Genomic DNA, 23,589 nt, shown 5'->3' on the forward strand with positions numbered 1-23,589 from the left:
TCTAAATGTTTAGAAATAAGACATAAACAAACCTTTGATTTTTTTCCTGGCTCTAAATCTTCTTTATTACTTCTTAGCCTCTTATAATAAAACCTTACATCTTCTGACAGAGACCGTATGTGTTGTATTTTCACTTTCTGAGAAAAGGAGTTCATAATGTTCAGGCTCTGGTGAACTATTTTCCCCTAAGGAAAATAAAAGGAAGAAAGTCTGCAGGATATGCATTTTTCCCCAGCATATGTATCTATTTATGCAGGCTGGCAAAGACCACAGCACTGCTGAAATTTTAAACTGCGATTTTAACTAGGCTATCCTAAAGAAATGCCATTTGCAACACTTCAAGGTAGTAAGTTTACGTGAAGTTGTATTTTTTTCCTCCATCTGCTTCCAAACACAGTTCATCCTTCTTTGAAAATTAAGTATCTTGGAAGGGCTCGGATGACAGCTCTCTTTAATCAAATCATGATAAAAATATCAGATGAGGAAAGGCGAGAGAAAACTTCGGTTTGCTGAGCTTCCTATTACTAAAGGGAAACAGTCTTTTTGTAAAAGACCACTGCTGGCAATTAGAAATAGAAATTAGTTGCTAAAAATCACAAATAATCTGAAGAGAAGAGTAAAGGGAATCTACGATTACAAACTACAGGTGACAGAGGGCTTTTAAAACCCTCCTTCCTGCTCCCAAATGTAATTAAGACACAACACACCAAAACTACATTTAAGAAGAAAACAGGACATTTTTTCCCCACACCTTTACAGTCTGTCTCCTTTTCTGAGTCAAACATTATTTCACCTTTTAAGCACAGAAAATATAGTTTGTCATGATCAAAATCCTCACAATGCTCAAGCTCTACCCCTGCCTCAGTTGTAAATCAATGATTCCATGGTCATATTTTACAACTTACCTCAACACTCAACCCTGATATGCACAGATGAAACAAATAATTGAAACAAATGCAGATAAAAGTGCAACTCAGGACTGGTGGGGAGACTTAAGATTTATGTAAAAAAAAAAAAAAAAAATCAGTACGAGCAAATATAATACCCAAGGCTATCTTTTAATGAACATGTTTTTCTTGTTCCCCTTAAATCAATATTTTAGAGTTCTAAAAAAATTCTCTAAGTTTAAGTGGAAGAGGTTCAAAGTTTGCCTGTGGCCTCAGAAAACAGTTACATATTGCAACAGTCTCAACAGTAGTAACTGCAGAGGGAAAGAAAGTACAAGAATAAATCCTCAACAGTACAGTCCTGTTAAACTGAATTAGGAGGTATATCTGAGCTTCGTCTGTGAATTCCTATGAGCAACAAACTGTCATCAATGGGACAAGATACAGGTTTGTTAAAGTGTCTAGAACAAATAAATAGTATTTTACTAAGATCTTTACATAGCATTTAGACATGAAACAACAGACAAGGGGAAAAAATTGTCCATCAGTAATAAGAAAAACAGAACAATGCCATTTAGCATAGAGGTCCTCAAAGATGAGCTTTGATCAGGGAAGAGTTGAGAGGTGGCACTGTGAGGGAAAGATGACACTATGAAGCAGAAGTCAACAGAGCTAAGATTTGTTTAAATCAAGATGCTGACCTTTACAAGGCCTTTATACACTGTCAGTGTATTGTGACAACCTTCAACAGAATACCAGAAATCACACTTAGGTACAAATACACTAAAATTATAAACAGACAGACAGCTCTGGGAACCAGGCAGCTGCAGGAGAATTACATCCTAAGTATGAACTGAAAAGCATGTGTTACTAAAATAGTAGCACCTAGTTATTCCTGGATGGTGTAGCTGTCAAGTTTCTCCACCAAACACTGAAACAAAAAGAACTGGTGCTATTTTAGGCTTATTTTCATAAGCAATAGAGGCATTACAGAAGAACTAAATGTTAGATTAGCAGGAATTCAGTGAGCATAAGTTTCGTTTGAAATTATTCCAAGAAAAGTAAAAGTAAGTATTTTAGGCTTCCAAATATAAAGAGTTAAGTGATCAACTAATGGAAGTTGTAAGTGAAGCTGACTGCTCTGAAAAGCTTGGGGCTTGAACACAGTAAATAGTCTATTATCTTGTCAAAGGTGATAATTATATCTGAATCTATACTCCCAAACAAAATGCAGGAGGCCAAAGAGCCCCTGAAAGAATAATTGTCTGAAAACATTCCTAGAAAAAGCATGAAGACAATAAAAATCACAATAATCTAAGGAAGAGAAAGAACGATGACAGCAAGGAATCTATGCCTGAGGAACACGGGTGCTATGAGAAGTAGTATCTGCCAAAACAAAACAAAGCAAAACGAAATAAACAAAACAAACAAGCAACCTCCCTTATTACTTACTGGGACTTATTACTATAAAATACTGAGAAATTCTTTAACCATTTCAGCTGGAACAAACTCAAAAGGAGATTAAAAAAATATTACTTCTTTATGGTCCAACATGGAACAAAATATTTTTATGTGGCACTCAAAGGGGACATTCTTCACAAGAATTCTTCTTCATAATCATTGTAATGATAATAATTTCTAATCATTCTAGTAGATTCAGACAGAGAATGCAGAAACTGCTTTATCTCCAGTGAATGAAAGGAAAGTGGATCTTTAAGCTATTTTAACTTATCAAAAGCTTATGAAGTAGGTCATAATGAAGTTTTAGATGCGGCACTCAATTCAGTAAGTATCCATATAATGGTAAGGCTATATAGTAAAAAAAAAAAAATCTTAAAGATAAAAAGCAATTAGTGACCTTTGCAACTGCAGGCATGACTGTTTGATCTCAAGAGTAGCAAAAGACTTCAGAAGAATTTGTGACACAGGAGATCAGCAGGAAGATGGAATATGTGGCAATTGCAGCAAACACCCACTGAAGTCCTGCTGACTGACCTATCTTCCTCTGATGAGATCTATCCCATTACATGGGTATTCCAAGATCCCATTCAATTGGGCTATTAGGAGATGTAGGGACAATTCATGCTTGGAACACGTAGTGGAAAAATCCCAAACAACACCCAAAATAATGACAAACTGATCATAATAGTTTGGTAGCACAACCTCTCCAGCAACTGGACACAGAATTCAGGACAGTGGTCTCCCTTGAAAAGGGCATATAAAGAAAAAACACAGCAAGTAAACATTTAATCCTCCCCAACTCTCTTACCGGAAAAGAAGGTGGAAGAAAAACGTGTTTTGGGGAGCAGGTCAATGAGCCTACAGCAATCACAGCCTTCACTGGTATTGTTAAAATCTGGACACAAAAAAAAACAAACAAAAAAACAAAAAAAACACCAAGAAAAATTTAGAAAACCCCTTACATTTCCAGCCCTTAAATGCCTCTTCCCTTTTTAAATTGCATAGAATAACAAAACCCTAAAATTCTACAATTAATGTAGTCTAGGATTATAAAGACATTTAAAACACAGAGACATGAATTAAGATTTCAACCCATTATCATATTGTGAACTGCATACTGTCAGGAAGCACTCCTTTACTCAGCCATCCTCAGTTCTCTTCTACATGGAACAGAAAAGCATATTGGAAACATAAGCTCCCCAATGGGATATTATATAGGTCTCATTTGAATGGGGCTTACTTTGTTGGAAAACAGGAGAGTAACATCTTTAAAGTAACTGAAGGAAGAAGATAAACCCGAATTCTCAAAACATGGTGTTATTGTAATACCTTGAGACACACATTGAGAAAGTAGCTGGAAGGGATGGCAATAAACTTCAAGTACCAATACGAGTAGGATAACTTGTAACAAGCAAGAAAATGAAACGCTTCAGATCTGTAGCTGAAGGGTCACATACATGTGCGGATATACTAAAAGAAAACTTAAAATCTCCAATAACTGGCAGAATTTGGGAATTTCTCATTTTCTGTAGCACCATCAGAACCACACAATCAGTGATATAATTTCCTGGCCTTACAAGCACAGAGTCACATTTGGGTTTTTTAATCACATATCACACGAAGTTATTAAATACAGATTGCATTATTTATTAGACTCTGTCTCCTGCAAAAACAAGGCACATGAAGTTGAGGCAACCAGTGGTTCTCTCCCATAATAATCAGTGCAAGGATTCAGTTATATCACCTGCCAGCAAACTGTGGCAAGCTGCAGAATGGTTTAGTGGGCATGGTGATATTAAGTCTTTTTAAACCTTAATGATTCTATGACTCTCCAAAACAGCTTTCACACTGCATTTTGACAAAAATGGCTGATATTACAGCTTAGTTTCAGTAACTGACAACGTATGGAGAAGCACATTATCAGAGCTTGATACGCCCCAAAATCCATGCATTGATGCTTTAAGGAGGTGTCATGCCACTGAAAAACCCAAAATGCAAAGCATTAGGTCAGATTTAAATGGATATTTCTGAAAGCTGGACAAAAATCACAATAAAAGCATAAGTAACATTCCTGCTGTATCATGCAGGGTTAACTTGCAAAGATAACCTGACCTCTGGAGTTCCCTTCCAACCTCAACTCATGCTACATCTGTCCACTAATACAACACTTAAAGACTAAACAGATCTTTTGGGCAACATTCATTTATTATACAATAAATATACCTCATAATCTGTTGTGATTTGTACAGCTCCATCATGAATTCCTTCAAGTTCTTTTGCTATTAAATTTACTCTGAACACTGCATAATAGCCTGATGCAAGGATCACCTGTAAATGGTAGAAAAAGTTACCAAGGTATTCCACTGAACAAAAAGAAATGTCATGAAAACCAGACTCAAAATCCATTTAAAACTACTGTCAGTGATAAACAATGAGTTCATATACGTGACTAACACAAAAATTATCTATTCCCTTGCAGTGATAAATTTCCACTCATCCCAGATTAACAACAAGCACCATCTGAGGGTATCAAGATTGGTTAGGTTTGGAAAGGGTAAATATAATGCTGTTCCTTAAAATAAATTTAGGAAGCTTACATGCTTTATCATACTCAAGTTCAAACAAAAATTAAGAATTCTTATCTCTCTGCTGCCAAAATGAAACTAAAAGAACTTGCACAGGTTTGTCTCTTTTCTCCCCTCCTACACCTAGCTTTAAAGCAATGGATTGAAAGGTTTACTTACTGAAGACTGATCAGATGCAGTAGCATTTTGTAGTTCATGGTGGTTTGCAATTATTGTTGTTCTGTTTCCCTTTTCAGTTGTTAGAAGTTCTACAGCCAAACCATCCCCTATAATATGCCAACTTTTTATAGCCAGCTTAAAAAGAACAAAAGGTACTGTTTTCAGCAACAACATTGATGTAAATTTTTTAAAAGATAAACTAAAAATAAATGCATCCTCACCTCTATTGGATTGCTGTTGATGACTGCAAACAAAATGCTGGTAGCTTCTGTTGCACTCAATATGCCAAAATCTATAAATCGCTCCTCAGTTTTTGGAGACAGTACAAAGTACTAGAAAGATTGATAAAAGTATTTTAAAATAAGTGAAATATAAAGTGTGCTCAAACTCTAAGCTCATTAAAAACCACATTAATAATTTTAATACAACACTACCATGACAATCTCAAAAGTCTACATGAATAAACTTCCTATGTAAATCTAAAGACTTAAAGGGAACAAAAAAGAATTTTCAGCAGACACCAAAGTAGAATAAGAGTCCTATGAAGTCTGCCTCTAATTAGACAGAAGTTGCCAAAAAAAAGGAAAGTACTTACATCTAGAAATCCTGTGTACGCTCGGACAGGTAAGTGAAATTTCGAAGCATTGGTGATAAGGAGAATATTGTTATCTACGTGAACAGATGATGTGGAAGGCATAAAATGAAGTGTAAAAATATATCTTGATTCATTGGGTGGAATTAAGACTGGCTTACTGAAGTTCTGGACCTAGATCAGTGAACAATAAAGACCAAGGTTACTTACAACTGAAAAAAGCGCATCACATTTAAGCATTTACTAACAGGTAACAGCATTCACTGAAATGGTACTTACTTTAAACATTGGTTTTGCTTCTTCTGGTAACACAACATCGTGTATAAGGACTGCAAAACTGAATGTGTTTGTTAGATAGATCAGTCTTTCCACGGAATCAGCAGCACTGTCACGGATGTGAAAGAGTGTGGCAGCATGATCAAATCCTAAATAACTATTAAAAGAAAACAGAGTAAAGAAAATAAAGATTTTCCTCAAAGTGTTTTCCTTGCACAAAGAAAATAATTCATTATTTCAAACAGCTAAAAAGGTACATACCCCACTGCATGCTGAAACTATTATCAGCACTACAGGGATGTCAATAACTAAGTAAATCAAATAAGATAAGAAAACATGTAACAGAATAATAGGGGGACTAAATGAAAGTGTTGAAGTATTAAGAAAATTTTCAAATTGTATGTATTTTTTATTAGCCAAATCATGTATCTGCAGCACAAAAATTCCGATAAAGTAAGGTTTAGTTTGTTAGCTGTTAAAATAGTCTGCCAGTTCTGTTGATAAAATAGCACCTCATTCAAAATGTTTTTAAAGTCAACTTAGCCATACTTTGTAAATAAGTAATAAAATCCAAGGAAACATAGTGTTCTTCCAAAATTTTTCTTAAAACCAAAAGTATTTTCTCTATCCTTACTCCATATACCAGTAGAACAGCAAAAGCAGAAATATTTCCAATACTGCATTTTTAAAAAGTCTCATCTACAGTCTTCAACTCCTCTGAAAAACAACTCACTAAGGTCAATTTCAACTCAAGTGTTGAAACCAACTTATTAATGGCTAAGACTACCTTATCCATTTGTTTACAAAGAGGAATATTCCCCTCTAATTTAGAGCATTTAGTTTTTGAACTATGTTTAGTTCCTGGAAGCTTACCCATCCAACACTTCTGCTTGATATGGTATTTCAAGTTTGGAATAGCTCTTCTCTTTTGCTTTAACAGTTATTTTCCCAGAAGACTGTGATGCTCTTTTTGCTTTTGATGCTGCACACACAAGAATATAAGAAGTTTGTTAAAGCTGACAAAAATTGATCCATTAAGTTATTCTAGTATAAGTGGAAGAATAAAACCACAGAGCTAGCCCAGAAATTAATTATTGTGGAAGGAAAAAGGTGGAGCTTAAGGGAATTCCAATAACCAAATTCACACGGTGTAAAGTCTATGAAACAAGATATCCCAATTCTGAAATCTTCCCATTTAACAGCAGTTAGATGACCTGCCTCATTTACTAAGCTTTTCTACAATAGGGAAGCCTGATTGTTGCTGTCATATAAATAACTTGAACATATCCAGAGGATAATTTGGATCCAGATGAATTGAAGTCTCCACTAAAAATATGGACTAAAACTATCCCTCTCCAAACAGAACACAAGCCTGAGATTGCTGGGCCCCTCGCTTAGAACTAGCAGTTGAGAGGATCTTTGGGCCAGAAATGTAACAACTTCTTAAAAATGAAGAAATGAAAGACAAGCTAAATGTTGCAAAAAGATAAGAAGAATCCACGTAAGAACTCAAACTACACAAGCACCAAGAGTGATGCTCACAGATCTGCTCCAAGATCAGAGAACAAGCAATGTTAGTCTGGCAGCAGTAGTGCCAAAAAAAAAAAAATCAAGGTATTCAAATAGTAATTAAGAAAAGCCACCAAGCCCCTAAAGCCCCTGCATGTAATTAGGATGGCTGAAATTGCAAATATTTAGGGCTGGCTGCTTCACTGATAAGAATTCATCAAGTCAATTCCTTAAACACATTAAGCAGCTTAACTGGGTATTTTTCCCAGGAACCACCATTCCTTCTAAGATGCACCATATGTTAGCCAGTAGGTGTTAGCCAGTAGGTCCTCATATAACAATTCCCACCAGCTTCAAAATCTGAATGTATTATCACCTCAGGTTGACAGAATTCATCTTTTAGAATGTATAAGCTAAAATATACTTAACTTGTTTTAGAAACCATGAGCTATTAAATTTCTAAAGTGCTAATCCATAAATGATAATAAAAATCAATTCTTTCCTATTTTTCCATGCAACTTCTAAAATTATGTCTACCACAACTATTGCGTGCACAAGATTCCATTTTTAAGCAATCCAGGCAGACAGACTTACAGCACCAACTAGTATCTTAAAGCAGTAATATCCGAGTAGTTACCACCATTCTAATAGTTGATTAAAATCTCTATAAAAACAGAGATGCCTTTCTACAAAATGTCAGAACAGTATTTAAAGTCACTATGTAGGAGAAAAATCATAGAATACCAGGTTGAAGGAGAACTCAAGGAGCACTCAGTCCAACCTTTCCTGGCAGAAGTACAGTTTAACAAGATGTCTCAGCATTCTGGCCAGATTGATCTTAAGTGCCCAACACGGCAGAATCCACCCCTTCTTGGGGAGAATATTTCAATGGCTGATTGTTTTTGTTGTGAAAAATTTTCTTCCTGTTGAAATTGAAATTTCCCCAGGAGTAACTTGTACTTGTTACCTTGTTTATTAGGATTTCTCAAAAATAAGTGCCTTAACATAAGAATACAGTTATGTTTACTAGAAAAATTAAGAATACCTTCTCATCTGAATTTACCAGTCTAAGATACCTGTTGATCATAAACAAAGACAATCCTTCCAGAAATAACTGAAGTTCAGAAGAACTGTAAGCCTTTGTCAGGTAGGAAAATCCCATTTTTTTCACAAAATTATAAACAGTATTTTGTTAAGAGAGTGAAAATAATCAATGAAACTTCAGTAAGTTTTCAGAAGCACTTGACCAGTTCTAAGAAGAGAGGAGCAGTACTTACCATCAAAGCTAATGCTTGCAACTTTGGTATATTTACTTTCAGAGGCTTTTAACGTAACGGGCTTGAAATATACTGTTATCGCTTCGTTCTGTGGTGTAGGTCTAACACTCTGCAAACAAAATATGAAGCATCTGTAAATTTATCATTGCTAACATGCTTTCACAGTGATAGAACTGCAAATACTTTTGGTCAAGCTCTTGCAGATCTGTCTTTCCTATAAGAAAGCAGCATTACAAGTGGTTTTAAAATTTGTTTCAGGTTCTACAAATTACTCAGTCAATATACAGAAAAGTAGGTAACAGTGAGCTCTCCTTGAGGATGTTGAATTAAGTGGCAGTATGGCCAGAAACGATTATAAAATAGAAAACAAACCTTATTTAAATTAAGATTTAATTTTTATTCTTAATGTTTCAGGGATACAACAGTTAGGCTATTTGTTTCTGGTGCACTCACTAACAAAGCTATTAGCTGACTGGTGCAACTATCAGAGAGGATACAGACATTTCCCTTGTCTCTAATCCCATTTTCTGCAGAGAAAGAAATAACTAACTGTATAGAGAAACAGTTTGTAGATCTGTTCTAGACTACTCGTTCTAGACTAACACTTTACAAGGTCACTCTTTACATCTTAGGATTTTCTGTTTTAAACTGAAGGGAAAGGTGAATGGGCTTCACTGGAAGGGCTATTGTGTCAGTTAATAGCTAGAGCTGATTTGTAGAGGTACTCATTGCTAAGCAGCAGGATAAGGGATTCCATGTCATCTGAAGACTCTATAAAGATGGCTAGCAAACTCTCTATCTAGATTCCATGGAGAAACTGGGCATGAAGCATTTAAAATGCTCTTATTCTTGTTTTGCTTAAAATTAGGATGGCTGCCATGATTCTTCCTCCCCAGCTGTCTTCTCCTGCTTTAAGAACAGCTCAGCTGCTCAGCAGCTGTTAAGCCACAGCAAATCACAGGATGCTGAATTAAGAAAACTGAAATGAGTGCTGCCTTACCTTCTGTTGGGCTGCAGAGGTTTAGCATTTGTTTAATAAGCAGCTGAGCCTTTCTTGGGAGGAGCAAGGCAGACAGCTAGTGGTACAAACAAATTACAGTTCTTCCAAGCCAAGCTGTCCTTGATTGTAAATTAAAGCCATAAAAGTGTGCATAAATAACATAGTTTTGCAGACCACATGATCCTTTAGTGGGAACAAGCAGCACTACTCCTGCAGCTAATGAATAATCTCCATTAACTCAACCAGAGATTTTGGATTGATAGCAATGACCTTTGTCCACCACCATATCTGCATACATGGGGTGCAGATATTTGGTATTTCTCTTCTTAAGTCAATTAATAGCTATGTAAACTTTCTTCTAATGAGATCCACATTACAAAACTAAAATCTTGACATATCTTAAAAAAAAAAAAACCCTCCTAAAGCAGATGAAAACAAAGCTGTGATAAAGTTCATAACTTCTGGATGACTGAGACAATAAACATTTTTAGAAGCTCTTTTTATGCAAAATGCTTTATTTAATTACTGGATTGAAATAATGCTGATTTCATTTAGTAAATCAAACTGGAAATATTCAAAAGGACAGCCTGTTACCAGAAAAATGGCAGGTTTCAGAGATGCATCTCTTCAACCAGTGTATCAAACCTACATGTATTTACTCAAAATGTCTACAGCTGGTAAATTTAGTTAAGGAAGGAATTTACACTGTTTTGTTGAAAAATTGTGAATTATATAATGCACATTTCTCATTTGTTGCTTGATTACATGCTATAAAGTGAAATACAAAATTAAGACAACTAGGAAAAAAAAAACCAAACATCCTTAAGAATCCTTTCAATGTCACTTTCCTCAAATTTCTACCTATTTCAAATAAAGCTCAAGTAAAACCAGTCCTGAAGTATACATTAAAAATCACCAAAAAAACAAGTTCCATCAAGAACATAATACCACCAGTTTTCTCAGAAAATTTCCTAACAGCAACTTTTATAGGGAAGAATAATTTTAAATAGACATGCTTCAGCAACACATGGCTCTCCCACAGAATGACCCACTCAAGACTCCTGACCCTGCTCTGTGAAGACACACTCAATATTTAGCACAACTGCAGAAAATTAAGAATCTAAATGTTCTAAAGGACACAAAGAGGGGCTAAAACTCTGTGCTTTTGCAGGAGTTCCTGAGAAAGACTTTGAAGGTTTAAGGACTCCTGGGCTACACGTATTCTAATAAACTAAAGAGTAGGGGTTGGAAGACTGGCACATATTTATCTATACTGCTTACCAGTCAGAAGGCTACTGAAGCTAGTTTTGTCTTGCCCACCTAGCATGGATGAAAAAACCCTGTGGCTACAGGTAGCAGATTAAGGCCACCAGTGTCAGAACCACTTCTGAACTGTTTTATTCTCTTTTGCAGACACAGCTGTCAGAAATTTCTTGGCCTTGTGTTTAAACAGAGGAACACCTAACTAATTAAAGTTCACTCTCTCCATGAATAATCATCCAGAACATGGAACAAGCTACTACTAAACTATAATCCTTGATAGTTTTGAGATGCATGCACGCAAATGAGAAGATGAAAACATAACACAGAAGCAAACTACTTCTTGCAGATTGCTAAAACAAATTAATCCCTATTCTAAAGCTGGGACAGAACTTAATACTTTCTTACACAAACACTTTTGTTTTCAAACTGATACAATTCAGCTTCACTAAAGCTGTCCTGAAGTTCCTGGCTCTTCATGCATCAAATATGATCACGACCTCAAGTTTTGAATTATCCCTTTGCTTTTAGCAAACAGGCTTAAAGTGCCATAAGGAAACACCAAATTTTCATTTTAGAGAAGGGATAAAATAGTGTTCAACAATCTAAATTTACCAGATTTTTGACAGAATGGCTTAATTGTTGCAGCATGACTAGTTTATCCAGTCATGAAGTAAACACTATTATCCTTAATAATGGAACCAACCCTAAAAAATGAGGGAGATATTATAAGTAGTTTTAAAATTTGAAAAAGAAAATTATTTGCTCCTATCTTCCTTAACCAGTTTGTTGGACCATAGCATGACTAAGTACTTGAAGGTAGAACAGCTACAAGTCTGGCAACAGTATTAGCAGTCTCTCACACACTGATGACCTGAAGATATTTAGCTCCTCCAGCACCCAGCTTAAACACATGCTAAATATAGCCTTGGCCTTTTCTTCTGACATTAAGATGAAATTTGTCAGACAGTCTGTCTCACTACTTTTAAACTAGCTCTAAAGGGTCAGAAGTCTATTTGTCAAGCTTTCCTAGAAGTAAGCTATTCATCAAGTCCCTTCTTCGTGAAATTCTTGCTTTCCACTTTGAAATTCATTGATTGGCACAGCAGCAGAAATTCACAAAGTGCTTCAAAAGCTAGAAAGGTTACAAACTTCCCAACAAAGATGTCCCTTAATGAAAAGAACAATTGACTTAATGTGCTATGTGATACCCTGAAAAACACATCATGTCTGGACCTGTGTGGTAGCTTTTTCCTCGCACAAGTGAGTCCCAAAGGCTTTAAAAAAACCAAATCAACTGCTTTAATACACAGTAAAAAAAATTTCTCTGGAAAAGTTTTGTCATGACATGTATAAAGGTTATCAAGTAGCAGCTTCCCATTAGATTGGTATTTATGGTTTACAGCCCATAGTCCAAAGACCATAGCTTAAAAAAAATGGATGGGCTTGGGTATTTTTTTAAATGGAGGAGTATAAATCAGGCACTACACAACCAGGTATTAGAAGTGATACTGATGGTCTGAAAATATAGTTATTTGCATTGTACACAGCAAGCATATTGCACACTTTAAAAAATTTAAAAAAAATCCAACTAACAAGCAAACTGTCAAATCTAAGAAGACAAACATGCAAACACAGCTGGAAAAACAATTTATTGAATTTACCAACCCTCTCAATTAAAAAAAAAAATCATATACCTATACAGGTCTTTTTGGTTTTTAAAACTCTCTATGGAAGTTGTGCCATAGCTTACAAAGCCATGATTCCTATAGGATCACCTGACCTCATTGTTGCAATAAGCATCAGGACCTCAATGAAATAAAATCTTTTTGCAGTATACTGTAAGTTTCCCTTGTTTGCAGTATACTGTAAGTTTCTCTTTTCTTGAAAATTATTAGTGAATAACAGCTTAGCAAGCACTGCAATGATCTATTGTCACTGTGAAAACTTATCTTCATCACTAAAAATGTTTCCTGTTTGTACTTTAAATTCACCTAACCTCAGTTTCCAGTATCCTAAGATTTTGCTAGATCTCTACTATTAAAACACTGTTCCTTATAGTTACAGCTTCAAGCTTTATAAACAGAGAGATGCTCTCTAAGATCTCAGTAAGGAACACATGCCAATCCTTCAGTCATTGTTTTGGCTCCTCTGGTTCCTTTTCAACACTTCAATACTTTGTGAAGTGCACTGGGACAAGGTATAGCAAGCTACACAACTAAATCTGGAAAAGAAGGAAGACAGGAAGGGAAGAAGGAAGAAGTGAGAAAAATAGTGGGCAATGAGAAAAATCACACCGCAAAAAGGTATGAATGAGCAAAGGCGGACTACCAGACTGGTGCCAAAACTCTGAAATGAAAACAGAAAGTAGAAAATCCAAATGCCAGAATTCTGAAGCTGGCTGCACTTCATGTTCAGCTCCAGTGGTCTTACTGCAAAGGGCCCTAGAGTGTTTGGGTTCTTTTGTTATTTCAAGCAACAAAGCAGATAAACTCAAGAAAAAAAGGGTAATTTTACAGACAGCTCTTGAAAGCTACACTCTTGGCTTATCTTATGTTGGGGAACCACTTTACATACTGATGTGTAAATGTGATGAGGACAAAGAATCTTACAGATTCCATATTAATCTCTCACCTACTGAACATGAATTAGTGTTTTCAAGTATAAAAGTTTCCAAAGGTTCAGATATTGCAGGTACAGCCAAAAAATGCGATTCAGAACATTCGAAGGAGACTATTATGCAAATTAATTTTAACACACATAAAAATTATTTGCTCTGCTATTAAGTTACACTTTCAGTCACACATCACCTAGCTTCTAATTCTGACCAGTACATGGTAAACCTGTGAATCATCAATTTTTATGAGAATAAGTAAATCCATGAAGAAAGTTTCAAAATGAAAGAAATCAAACTTACTGTAATTGGCACATCTTTTGTTCCTGAATTTAATAAATGCAGATTTAAAATTTTTGGCAGATCTGTTAAAGAACAAAAACCACACCTCAGTATTAGGCTATTTTAACATGTGAATCTTATATAAAGTCATTTACACTATCTGGTTTCTTATATACCTCCACTGTTCAGTGTTATGAAGTTATACTAACATGACAGAACAGCTAGTCAAAATAGCTAGTCCCAAGAATCTGACACAAAACTGCCTTTTTGTATATTAGTAGGTATTATATGCTTCAGCTTATCACTCATATTTCTAACACATTAAGAAGTGAACAGGCTAAAAATACTACAATTGATGACTTTTTCAGATGCACCATGTTCAGAAGAAATTACTCTTACTTGAAAATCTTTATATGTTAAGGAAGTAGCATTAAAAAGTTTCTCAGAAGCTCTTTTTTATTTTAACAGAAGATAAATACTGCTTTTTGTCAGTAACAAATCCCTCTTACAATTTGAAAAAATATCTCTAGTTTTACTACTTTCTGATCACTAGTAGTTTTACTACTTTTTTATCACTAAACAATATTAATGTAAAATGTTAAGCCAAAATGTGTTAAAGGCACATTAAAATAAGATCCTATCATAAAACATTTGATTAAGTTTGCACATGTTCACTTTTCCCCTGTCTGAAAATTATTAAGACTTACCCAGAAGCGAAGCAACTTTGACAAGTTCACAAACTAATTGAACCAAAATGCTTTTTAGACTAAGCCATGTGCAACTGTGTAACATTAACCTTACTACTGGACTTACAACTTGGTGTGCAAACTATTGCTTGCTTACATCTGTGCACTATTGTGACCTACTGTTGTAATCTGCCTTTTTAAAAGCATCATTCCACAGGCAACCCTGAACAGTACAAAGGTACTGGGCTTTCCCCTCCCCACCCTATTCCTGATCAATACTTTGAGAACTGAAGACTGGTTTACCTTGTGTTCGTAGTGTACCAAAATCTAGCATTTCTGTTGATGAATAGATTCCTGGTGCTTTAAAAAAAAAAAAAGTTACAATTTTCTTATTATACTAAGAGTTAATTAATTTGAATAATTGAAAAAACCCAACCAAAACACAAAACAAACCCAAGTATCAACCAAACCCCAACCACTCTTTCACAAACCTGTTGTAACTTCTACTTCAACAGGCAGAATAATAACTTCTGTGTTGTCTGAGGCATTTGTTTTTATTCTAATGAAGGCTGTGTGATTATCTGCTTCTCTTGAAGAAAAGCTGGCTCTCATCACTCCTTTTGTTTCATAGGGAGGTATTTCCTGATAAATAATCAAACAACATCTATGAGAGCACAGTAATTACAAAAAGAGCTGTCACACCAAATAATTACAATAGAAGCATTGAGTATAATTGTGTTAAGTGAAAAAGCTACAATAGCAGGAAGAGATAGGCTTCATACAACTAAAATTACCATTACATTTATTAAGGACAATTGTAATCATCTAATATGACACTGATTAAAACTAGGGATATGCAAGAGAACTTTCATGTTCCGTTTGATTAAGTTAACAATTCTATGATTTCAAGTTTTATGTATTCAATTTGTGGTGAAAAGATAGTAGACTACATTAGCAGAATCTGGCAATAAACAAAAGATATTAAGAAAAAATGTTGACAGTAATATCAAATATTGACTTGGCATACTCTAAGTGGGTTTTTTTTTCTCCAAAGCAGACACAGGCCATACAGTTTCAGTGCTAAACACAAACTAAAACAGTGCATAACTCTATGCAGCTAGAAGCTTGTGGAGCTCGAAGTTTATTAGTCACCATGTAATTTACAGGAGAAAGTAAAAACTAATTTCAGTTGCTGTACCATGTCTATTCTGTCCTTTCTAATCTGCACTCAGGGTTTAAAAGACACCTCTTTCTGTATTTTCTGAACACATCTGCAGCACAAGAGTAACTTGAGCACTACAGCTGAAATACTAGCATCAGAGTGTCTTCCTCATCACACTACAGAAGGTAGAAGGATTTTTGGTTGGTTACTTGGCTTTTGTTTTTAAATAGAAGATGAAAACCTTGACTGGAAATTTTGTAAGGCACAATGACTGCAGATGTATATTTTGAAAGCTGTTGAATATCAAAGTAAGAAGATTTCAAGTTCTGTTTTCACAGGCCAAACATAATGCAGCCATTCATTAATGTATCAAAGGATGTGATATGACTCTTCCATATGTGTAACTAGGGATCCAAAATTGGTCAGATCAAAAAATACTCCTGCATATGCAGACTGCTCCATCCAATCATGCAAGCATTTGGCATCAGAACAATTTTATACAATTATGTATATCCATATGTCAAAGTATCAACACCATATCTCAAGTAATTTCTGCTGCTTTGAAGGTTTTTCTAACTGCAGTGCAGCTCTTGACATAACCAATACAATGATGTATGTATCTGTGTGTTTCCTCCTACTGGCTTGATTTCTTAAAGCTGCCCTATTGTTTTGAAATGCCAATGGTTATACGAAAATGCATACCAGTGGGGATGAAAATGGATGGATAGAGGAAACAAGAGGATTAGTCCTTGCCAGACACTGGAAGCTTTCACATGTGAGTCATCATTGCCTTAACTGGCAACCTGGCCAAGAGAAGCTGAAAAGCTTCATGCTCTGAAAAACATCCCCCTTGAGTTCTCCTAACAACCAGTAAAGGGCTATCTTTAGAAGCAATGCAATTTGACCAAAGCAGTGTCAAAAGATTAGGACATTAATGCTTTACTGTCCATTTTCATGTGAACATCTAACCCTCAGTATCAGTTTCCACAGCCTTTTTAAAAATGTTGTGATCTGTGTTAATACTTATTTCCTTGCTACTTTTGTACCTAAAACTAAAATACTGCCATTCTAATGGACTTTCTCCAGAAAAGAATTAAGAATTGTGATTGTCCTTTGTAACTCACTTGGAAATACCCTCTTAAAGCAAATATAACTGTCACATTACTGTAATGATACACTTGAGCAAGAGAGAGACTTAGGAGCCCAATGGCTCTGAAGTCTCTCCTAGACCAAAAATCAGTCATCAAAAAATGAAGTAATTCTAACTGAAAAGTAAAATAGGTTTTGTATCTAGCTGGACATTACCAATGGTGTGACATATAGCATGGAGACAAGAACTGTACCTTCAGGATGCTTCTAAATTTTATTTCACTTAAAGATATCAGTATGTGTGACTTCAAACCAGATTTAATGAGCCAGACCAGAAGTCCATCCAACCCACTACCTTGTCTCTAGCAGCAGACATGATGAGTAGGGAGTAGCTGCAGGGCATGCATGGAGGAGTATTTTCCAGAAGCTTCCAGCCACTCTCAACTCATGATCTAGGGATTTACTTCAGCTACACACACTGCTGTTTTATTTAGTAGTCCATAATAGATTTTTCTTCCCTAAGTTTGTTTAGCTTCATTTTCAACCCATGTGTGCATTCATAGTAATTTGCAGGAAGGACTTTCTAACTTAAAAAACCCCAGCACCACCAAAAAAGCCAAGACAAATTTAAAAAAACCTAATGAACAAACCAAACAGAAAAATATGTATATTTTTTTAGTGTGCATTAGATCCAGCTCACAGGCCTCCAGGACCAAAAGCTCAGGTAGGTGCAATTCATTCTAATGGGAATAATTTTATTCTTCACATTTCAAAACAGCACAGCTCAATGCATATGGCTTATCTTAATTAAACCTTTCATTCAACTCCTACTACCATAATATTAACAGACTCTGTTACTGTTTTCTTTTTAATGGGGTATTTTAAATGATTACATGACAAAACACAAAGTTAGTTAAAAAAAAACAAAACAAAACACAAAGTTAGTAAAAAACAAACAAACAAACCCAAAGCTTAAGCTCAAATCAAAATAAAACCTCCCAAACAAGTACAATGAATGCTGCAAGACACGACTACTCACCCACAGCTTTCTTGTACCTCCCTGCTGACCTGTTGGAAGCTCTAAATGGAGATCACCTCCACTGGAATACATTTCTACCACCTGAGGTGGGTAACAGGAAAATGTTAGCACTCAGTCTTAAAGGGATCCTGTTTACTTATCAGGTATTATCATGGGCAATGGCATAGGTTAGTGACTATGTGACCACTGGCATATCTTACAAATTCACTTTAATGCTGATGTAGCCATTTGCTAGTGCTACATTTCATGTGCTTTCTAAAGCATTTTACTGCTTGTGAATCACTTAACAGAATCAGAATTTGGTTAGGTAAAGACAGCAATCCTGCCCAAACTTAAGAATGGTTTCCAAGATTACATACTGGGGTATACTGAAACAACACCGTATGCTGTGCAAACCAGACAGGATGAAGCTAAGAGGCATCACTGGATTAAAAGATCTGTTTGTTTGCTTCAGTATTCGTCCTAATTACCAGTGAAGTTTAAATCTTTATTTTCCAGTAATTACAACTAATTTAAAAACTGGAATTTCACTGGAAAATCTCAGTTTAGGAAATGAAGAGATCTGCAATTATAATCTAAAATGTCTAAAACTGATTTGCATTTGAGCAGAAAAAAATCTCATAATATGAAATACATGTCCTCAAATAGTGCTAAAGTTCAAACAGAATTTTAAGAAGCAACAAAAACAACCAAAATTTCAGATTAATACCATAAACAAGCATTTAATGATTTTTCTCTTATGCTCACCTGCAAAGGTTCACTGTGAGGGTTATGGATATTTATGATAGGAGAGAAACTGCTATTTACAGGAACTCGTGCCCCAATAAATGGGCGCAATCGATAGGGGTTCGGAACTCCAATGCCAAACACCTGGTTCAGAAAAAGAAACACAAACTTAAGTAACTGTATGGAATTGTTGCAGAGCCTAACATGCCCACCCATTTTAGCAATCCACCATGAACTCTTTTTGATTAGTTTAATAGTATACTTATAACTAAACCCTTAAAACCAGTATCATACTAAAGCTCTGAAATAGAGAAACTAGTTTAGTCTGCAGCTACAGGCTATTCCTCATTTCTACTACTTACTTACAAATATACTGAACAACAGACAATCAAAAAAACATCTTTTTTTCTGACACTCTAGATTAAAATGCAATAGATAGATACCAGCTAAAGGCTAATGAAATATGAAATGTTCCTTTAATCATATCATTATGAAACTATCTATACTGGGCAGCATTTTTGGTTTTTTGTTTCCAAAACACTGTCATGGTAAGAGTTATATTCTTTCAACAAGAGGATTCTCTCATTTTTCACTTATTGGTTTCTCTCATCTGTCTGAATTATCTTTCTGAATCTCCAGTGAGTAATTTTTTGCCAGCTTAATGAGTAACATTGTTTTGCCACTGGATCAGATAAGTAAAGAGCAAAAGGACGAGCTAGATCCCTACAATGAGCCAGTAAAATAACACACGCAAAAAAGGTATTGGGAGGATTTTAAATCCTATGTAATTTCACTGATCTGGCTTACAGTACTGCTCTACTGATCCTTACAATGGTGTAACTGTGTTACAAAAAACAACAGGGATGGAAACTTCTTCAAGTGGGTTGGTGGAAAAAACTCCCCAAACCAACAACCCACTACTATTGTGCAAGTATCCTTGGATGGTTATGCATCCCATAATAAATACTGCTTTGCCCGATTCAGACTTCACTTTTCTGAAAAGCATGTAATTCTCTTACCTGATAAGTAAATACCCCATGATTAGAAGTGTTAATAAATAAAGTGTTCTCTACATTTCCCACTACTCTTGCGAGGAAAACTACATCGAAGGACGTATTCCCTCCTGGAAGAATTTTCTGGAAAAAATAAAAGCAAGCGAGCAGAGGGATTAGCAGAATTGTTTACTGAATAAATTGCATCATGCAGATGAACAATAGTTTTTGTGATGCAGAAATCCTCATGTATCCTTTATGGAATACTGACATTAGAAAGTCAACTGCAGATTTGGAAAGAAAAAAGTAGAACTTACAAACAAATGAAATGTGTAACAAACTAATAAAAACAGCATTAATTTCAAACTATTATCTAGTGCAGGATCATATTTAATTGAATTTTTTGCACTGAATTTAGAGTTCAGATTATCACAAAAATATTTTAGACTAACAGTTCAAAGGCCACTGTAGAAATGCAACTGCTACAAGACTTCCATAAATGCAACAGGTTGCTTATCACAGAATGGTTTTCTGAATTTTTTCACATTTATGTGGGTCTTGCTAAGCCACAGGCCCTGCAAACAAAACTGAAACTAGAGGACTCTATCTGACAGCAATGTGGTTAGGAGTTAACCCTGCTGACAACATGCTGTTGAATGTGCAAGTTCCTGTATCACAATTACTTACAGCTGTAAGTACACTGGAGTGACTACTGCACACTAAAACCATTTCACGCGACTTAGAATATTCAGAAAATTTATAGGAACAGTCTGTTTCTGTAAGTGCTCTGAGGAAATCTACTCACTTCAGCAACAAAGGAGATCTGCTGTTAAACCACCAATTATAATATATGTTTCCAATGTAGTCAGGACTCCTTGCCTTTCTGCGCTCAGTTCAAATTTGCTCTAATATGAGATTAAGAACTGCAGTATCTTAATACTTCCAGGTGTGTAATTATTGCAGTAAGTCACCTTTTTAGAGAAGTTTCCATTCAAATTTGAGAGGAGGAAGAAAAGCTAATTTTGAGAAAATAAAAAAACTTACCCTATTTTGGAAAAACGATGCATGAAAATGTGATGTTGTAGCAGATATTGATACTAATGTAATTGTTTCTTCTGAGCTAGGGTTATGTAGGTAAACTTTTTCCATTTTTGGCATTCCAACCGGCCTGTCAAAATAAAGAGAGAAAATATTTACAAAGTGTCAGAAATCTAGAATAAAGAATCTAGAATCTAAAAATCACTGGACATTTTTCCCACTACACCAGATACAAGCACAAAAGTGACGAACACTGACAACAGAGCTTTGCATTTAATGCTTTTTCAAGTCTATGTCTTGGGCCTATAGGAATTACGTAGTTAACATATTTTTCATTATTTTATTGCTTAGTTTTCCTGAAGGTCAACTTAATGTTGCATCATGCTCATGAAATTCTATTGTCAGATTTTTTACTACAGAATGAAAAGAAGCAAAGATTTCTATTCCTATGCTAGAACCTCTAAATAACTATTTTAAGACAGCGTGTACACAGCAACTGAAAATAAACAGAACACACATTAGCCAAAAACCTAAATGCATATTTTTTTCCATGACAGATTATAAGTATTACCCAGAATTTGTCTGGTATTACATTTTATAATACACTCTACAGAATTAAGTATGCAGACGTGTACAGCAACTACTATTTTATTTTCATATTGTATTTGAATTAATACCTTAAGTTAAAAAAAAAAGGCTTAAGATAAATTCTAGAATTTAGGAGCCTTAAAAGATGGAAGTCACACAGTCAAACAACTACTCCAGTTTTCAGTAACAAGATATGCTAACAAATTATTTGACACAAGCTTTTGGCTAGTTTCCTTTTGCTTACAACAGCTGAAGTGACAATAGATGGTCCTGTTTCAGCAATTATTTTTCAGACATTACTGTCTCTTCAGAATTTTTTTCATGCCTTTTAACCCATATATTTTAAGAATCAGCACCAAAGCACTAATAAAGTGTGCAGTTTACAGATTAAAAACTGCTGCATTTTGAATTCTGGAATTGAAAATAGCTAACTCTTAACTTTCAGGCTACATGTAGTCCATGTAGTATTCTCTCCCACATCACTTGCTCCAAACATTGCAAGGACACCAAAACTGATAAGAATTACTACCTGTAGTACCTGCAGTGATGATGACCAGAAGGAGGCAGCTGTTCTGCCATCCTCAACTAACCTTAACAGACCAAATTAATATGTGCTATTGCAGTCACTGTTTTTCAGCTTAGACGGGAGTGTGGAATATATCTCAACAGATGAAGCAATGTCACTGTGTTCTAAATTAAAGGCTCCATTGAATGGAGAATTTAGTGACAATAAACACACTATGCCACAATTTACAAAGTGATTGTGGTTACAGAACCTCCTATGCATGAAACCTGGGCTAAAGAAGTTGATGCTAAAGACCATGTTATTAATTCAAAGACACAGTTATTAACCATCAAAAAATTACATCATCACTAACAAAAATATATCTGCAGTCTGCCACTGTAAAACTCTTTGCTTGCTGAGTTCACCTAATTTCATGTTTCCTTCAGCAACCACTGGTTCTTGATCCTTCTTTCACACTGTCAAAAAAAGTCTCATTTTGACTCCTCTAACTTCACCAGTGACAAAGACCACAATTTCTCTCACCTTTCAAAACCAAACATCTGGGTTAAGCCCTAACAGAAAATATTTTCATTTCTTGCTAGCATACATGGGGATGTCAGAAAAGGAAATAGTTTATCAGCTCTGACATTTTGCATTAACTACTGCAAATGCTACACTGTTGATCAATGGAATTAAACAGTAAACCTATGCATCTGTTCTTCTTTTGCTAGGAAAAAGCTTACGAGATAGAGGAATGCAAGTGAGAGCCAGCCCTCCAAATTTCCTCCTCTCTACCCCCACCTCCACCAAAAATCCCACCATAAAAACAAACATGCAAATCCACAAGCAAGAAAAGTGGCTGCTGATAGGGGAGTTACCCAGCACGCCCTGAATTATGAATGCACTGCTTCAAACATTCTTTCACTGACATCACTACAGATGGCCTTGAGTATTTTTTCTATTTGGTAACTATGAAAAGCAGAAGCTTCTATACCAGTCAACATTTTTACAGCAAATTCCTTGTTTAGACTAAGTGGTCAAGCCTTAAAGCAGTACCCAGATTCTACCAACAGCAAACTTTTTTAAAATAGGGAAGAAATAAAACAGTCAATCTCCTCCAACACTGAAGAAAGCTCTTGTAGCCTGAGGATCAGCTGTCTGTTCTGTAGTTCTTACTACAATTTTTCACCCTCCTTAGTGGAAGACATGCTCCCAGTGCCTTAGTGCAAACTCCTTTGCTTGCCACAGTGCAGTTTTTGGGTACTTCTCCTCCCTACAGCACATTCAGCAGCTCGTCAAGAAGGGGAAGTCATCCTCCTACTCTGTAACAAAGCACTCCAATCACTCTTCATATGCGGACTTGACAGCAAAAGCTAGACTCAGACTGAAAGTTCCTTCCAACCACAACAGCAAGAGAAAGATGAGTAGATTTTAATCACTGTATTACATGCGAGCAAATGACATGACTGGTGTGGTCTCTAAAAGAGAAACAGCTATGTACTGAAAACTGAAGATCAGAGTTGACATCAGTGACACTTAAGATGCATGTGTGAAACATCACAAAGCCAAGAAAATGTTCTTGAATGAACTGGCAATAGCAAAGCACCAGTCTGCTCATGTCAGAAAGGTAGTTTGCAAATAAAACTCATTAGCCAGGAAATATTTCAAATATTAACAATCTTTAAGACATTCATGTTTTTCCAGTTGTGGAGAAAAAGGGACTACACATCTGTTTGAGAAGCTCAAGTCTATAAAAACAAACTGGTTGGGAAACAGCCATGACCACCACCATAGCTCACTAATTTCATATTCCAGACTCAACTACCACAGTATAATTATATGTAATAAAGGCAGAAGACACT

General features: G+C 35.5%; 1 protein-coding gene across 2 annotated transcripts in view; it reads right to left on the reverse strand.

Moving 5' to 3' along the window:
- Window positions 1-23,589, reverse strand: part of TMEM131 (transmembrane protein 131) — a 93,152-nt gene that overhangs the window by 25,680 nt on the left and 43,883 nt on the right. For both annotated transcript variants that reach the window (XM_064408138.1, XM_064408137.1), the window contains exons 5-20: window positions 20,641-20,764; window positions 19,624-19,740; window positions 18,626-18,748; window positions 17,879-17,959; window positions 15,080-15,230; window positions 14,892-14,948; window positions 13,924-13,985; window positions 8,747-8,855; window positions 6,834-6,942; window positions 5,964-6,117; window positions 5,688-5,858; window positions 5,314-5,424; window positions 5,093-5,227; window positions 4,572-4,676; window positions 3,157-3,243; window positions 33-185 (exon numbers count right to left, since the gene is read on the reverse strand). In XM_064408138.1, the coding sequence (XP_064264208.1) occupies window positions 33-185; window positions 3,157-3,243; window positions 4,572-4,676; window positions 5,093-5,227; window positions 5,314-5,424; window positions 5,688-5,858; window positions 5,964-6,117; window positions 6,834-6,942; window positions 8,747-8,855; window positions 13,924-13,985; window positions 14,892-14,948; window positions 15,080-15,230; window positions 17,879-17,959; window positions 18,626-18,748; window positions 19,624-19,740; window positions 20,641-20,764 (1,849 nt within the window). The remainder of the gene's footprint in view (window positions 1-32; window positions 186-3,156; window positions 3,244-4,571; window positions 4,677-5,092; window positions 5,228-5,313; window positions 5,425-5,687; window positions 5,859-5,963; window positions 6,118-6,833; window positions 6,943-8,746; window positions 8,856-13,923; window positions 13,986-14,891; window positions 14,949-15,079; window positions 15,231-17,878; window positions 17,960-18,625; window positions 18,749-19,623; window positions 19,741-20,640; window positions 20,765-23,589) is intronic.

This window comes from Passer domesticus, chromosome 2 (genome assembly GCF_036417665.1).
Source record: "Passer domesticus isolate bPasDom1 chromosome 2, bPasDom1.hap1, whole genome shotgun sequence".
Lineage (NCBI taxonomy): Eukaryota > Metazoa > Chordata > Aves > Passeriformes > Passeridae > Passer > Passer domesticus.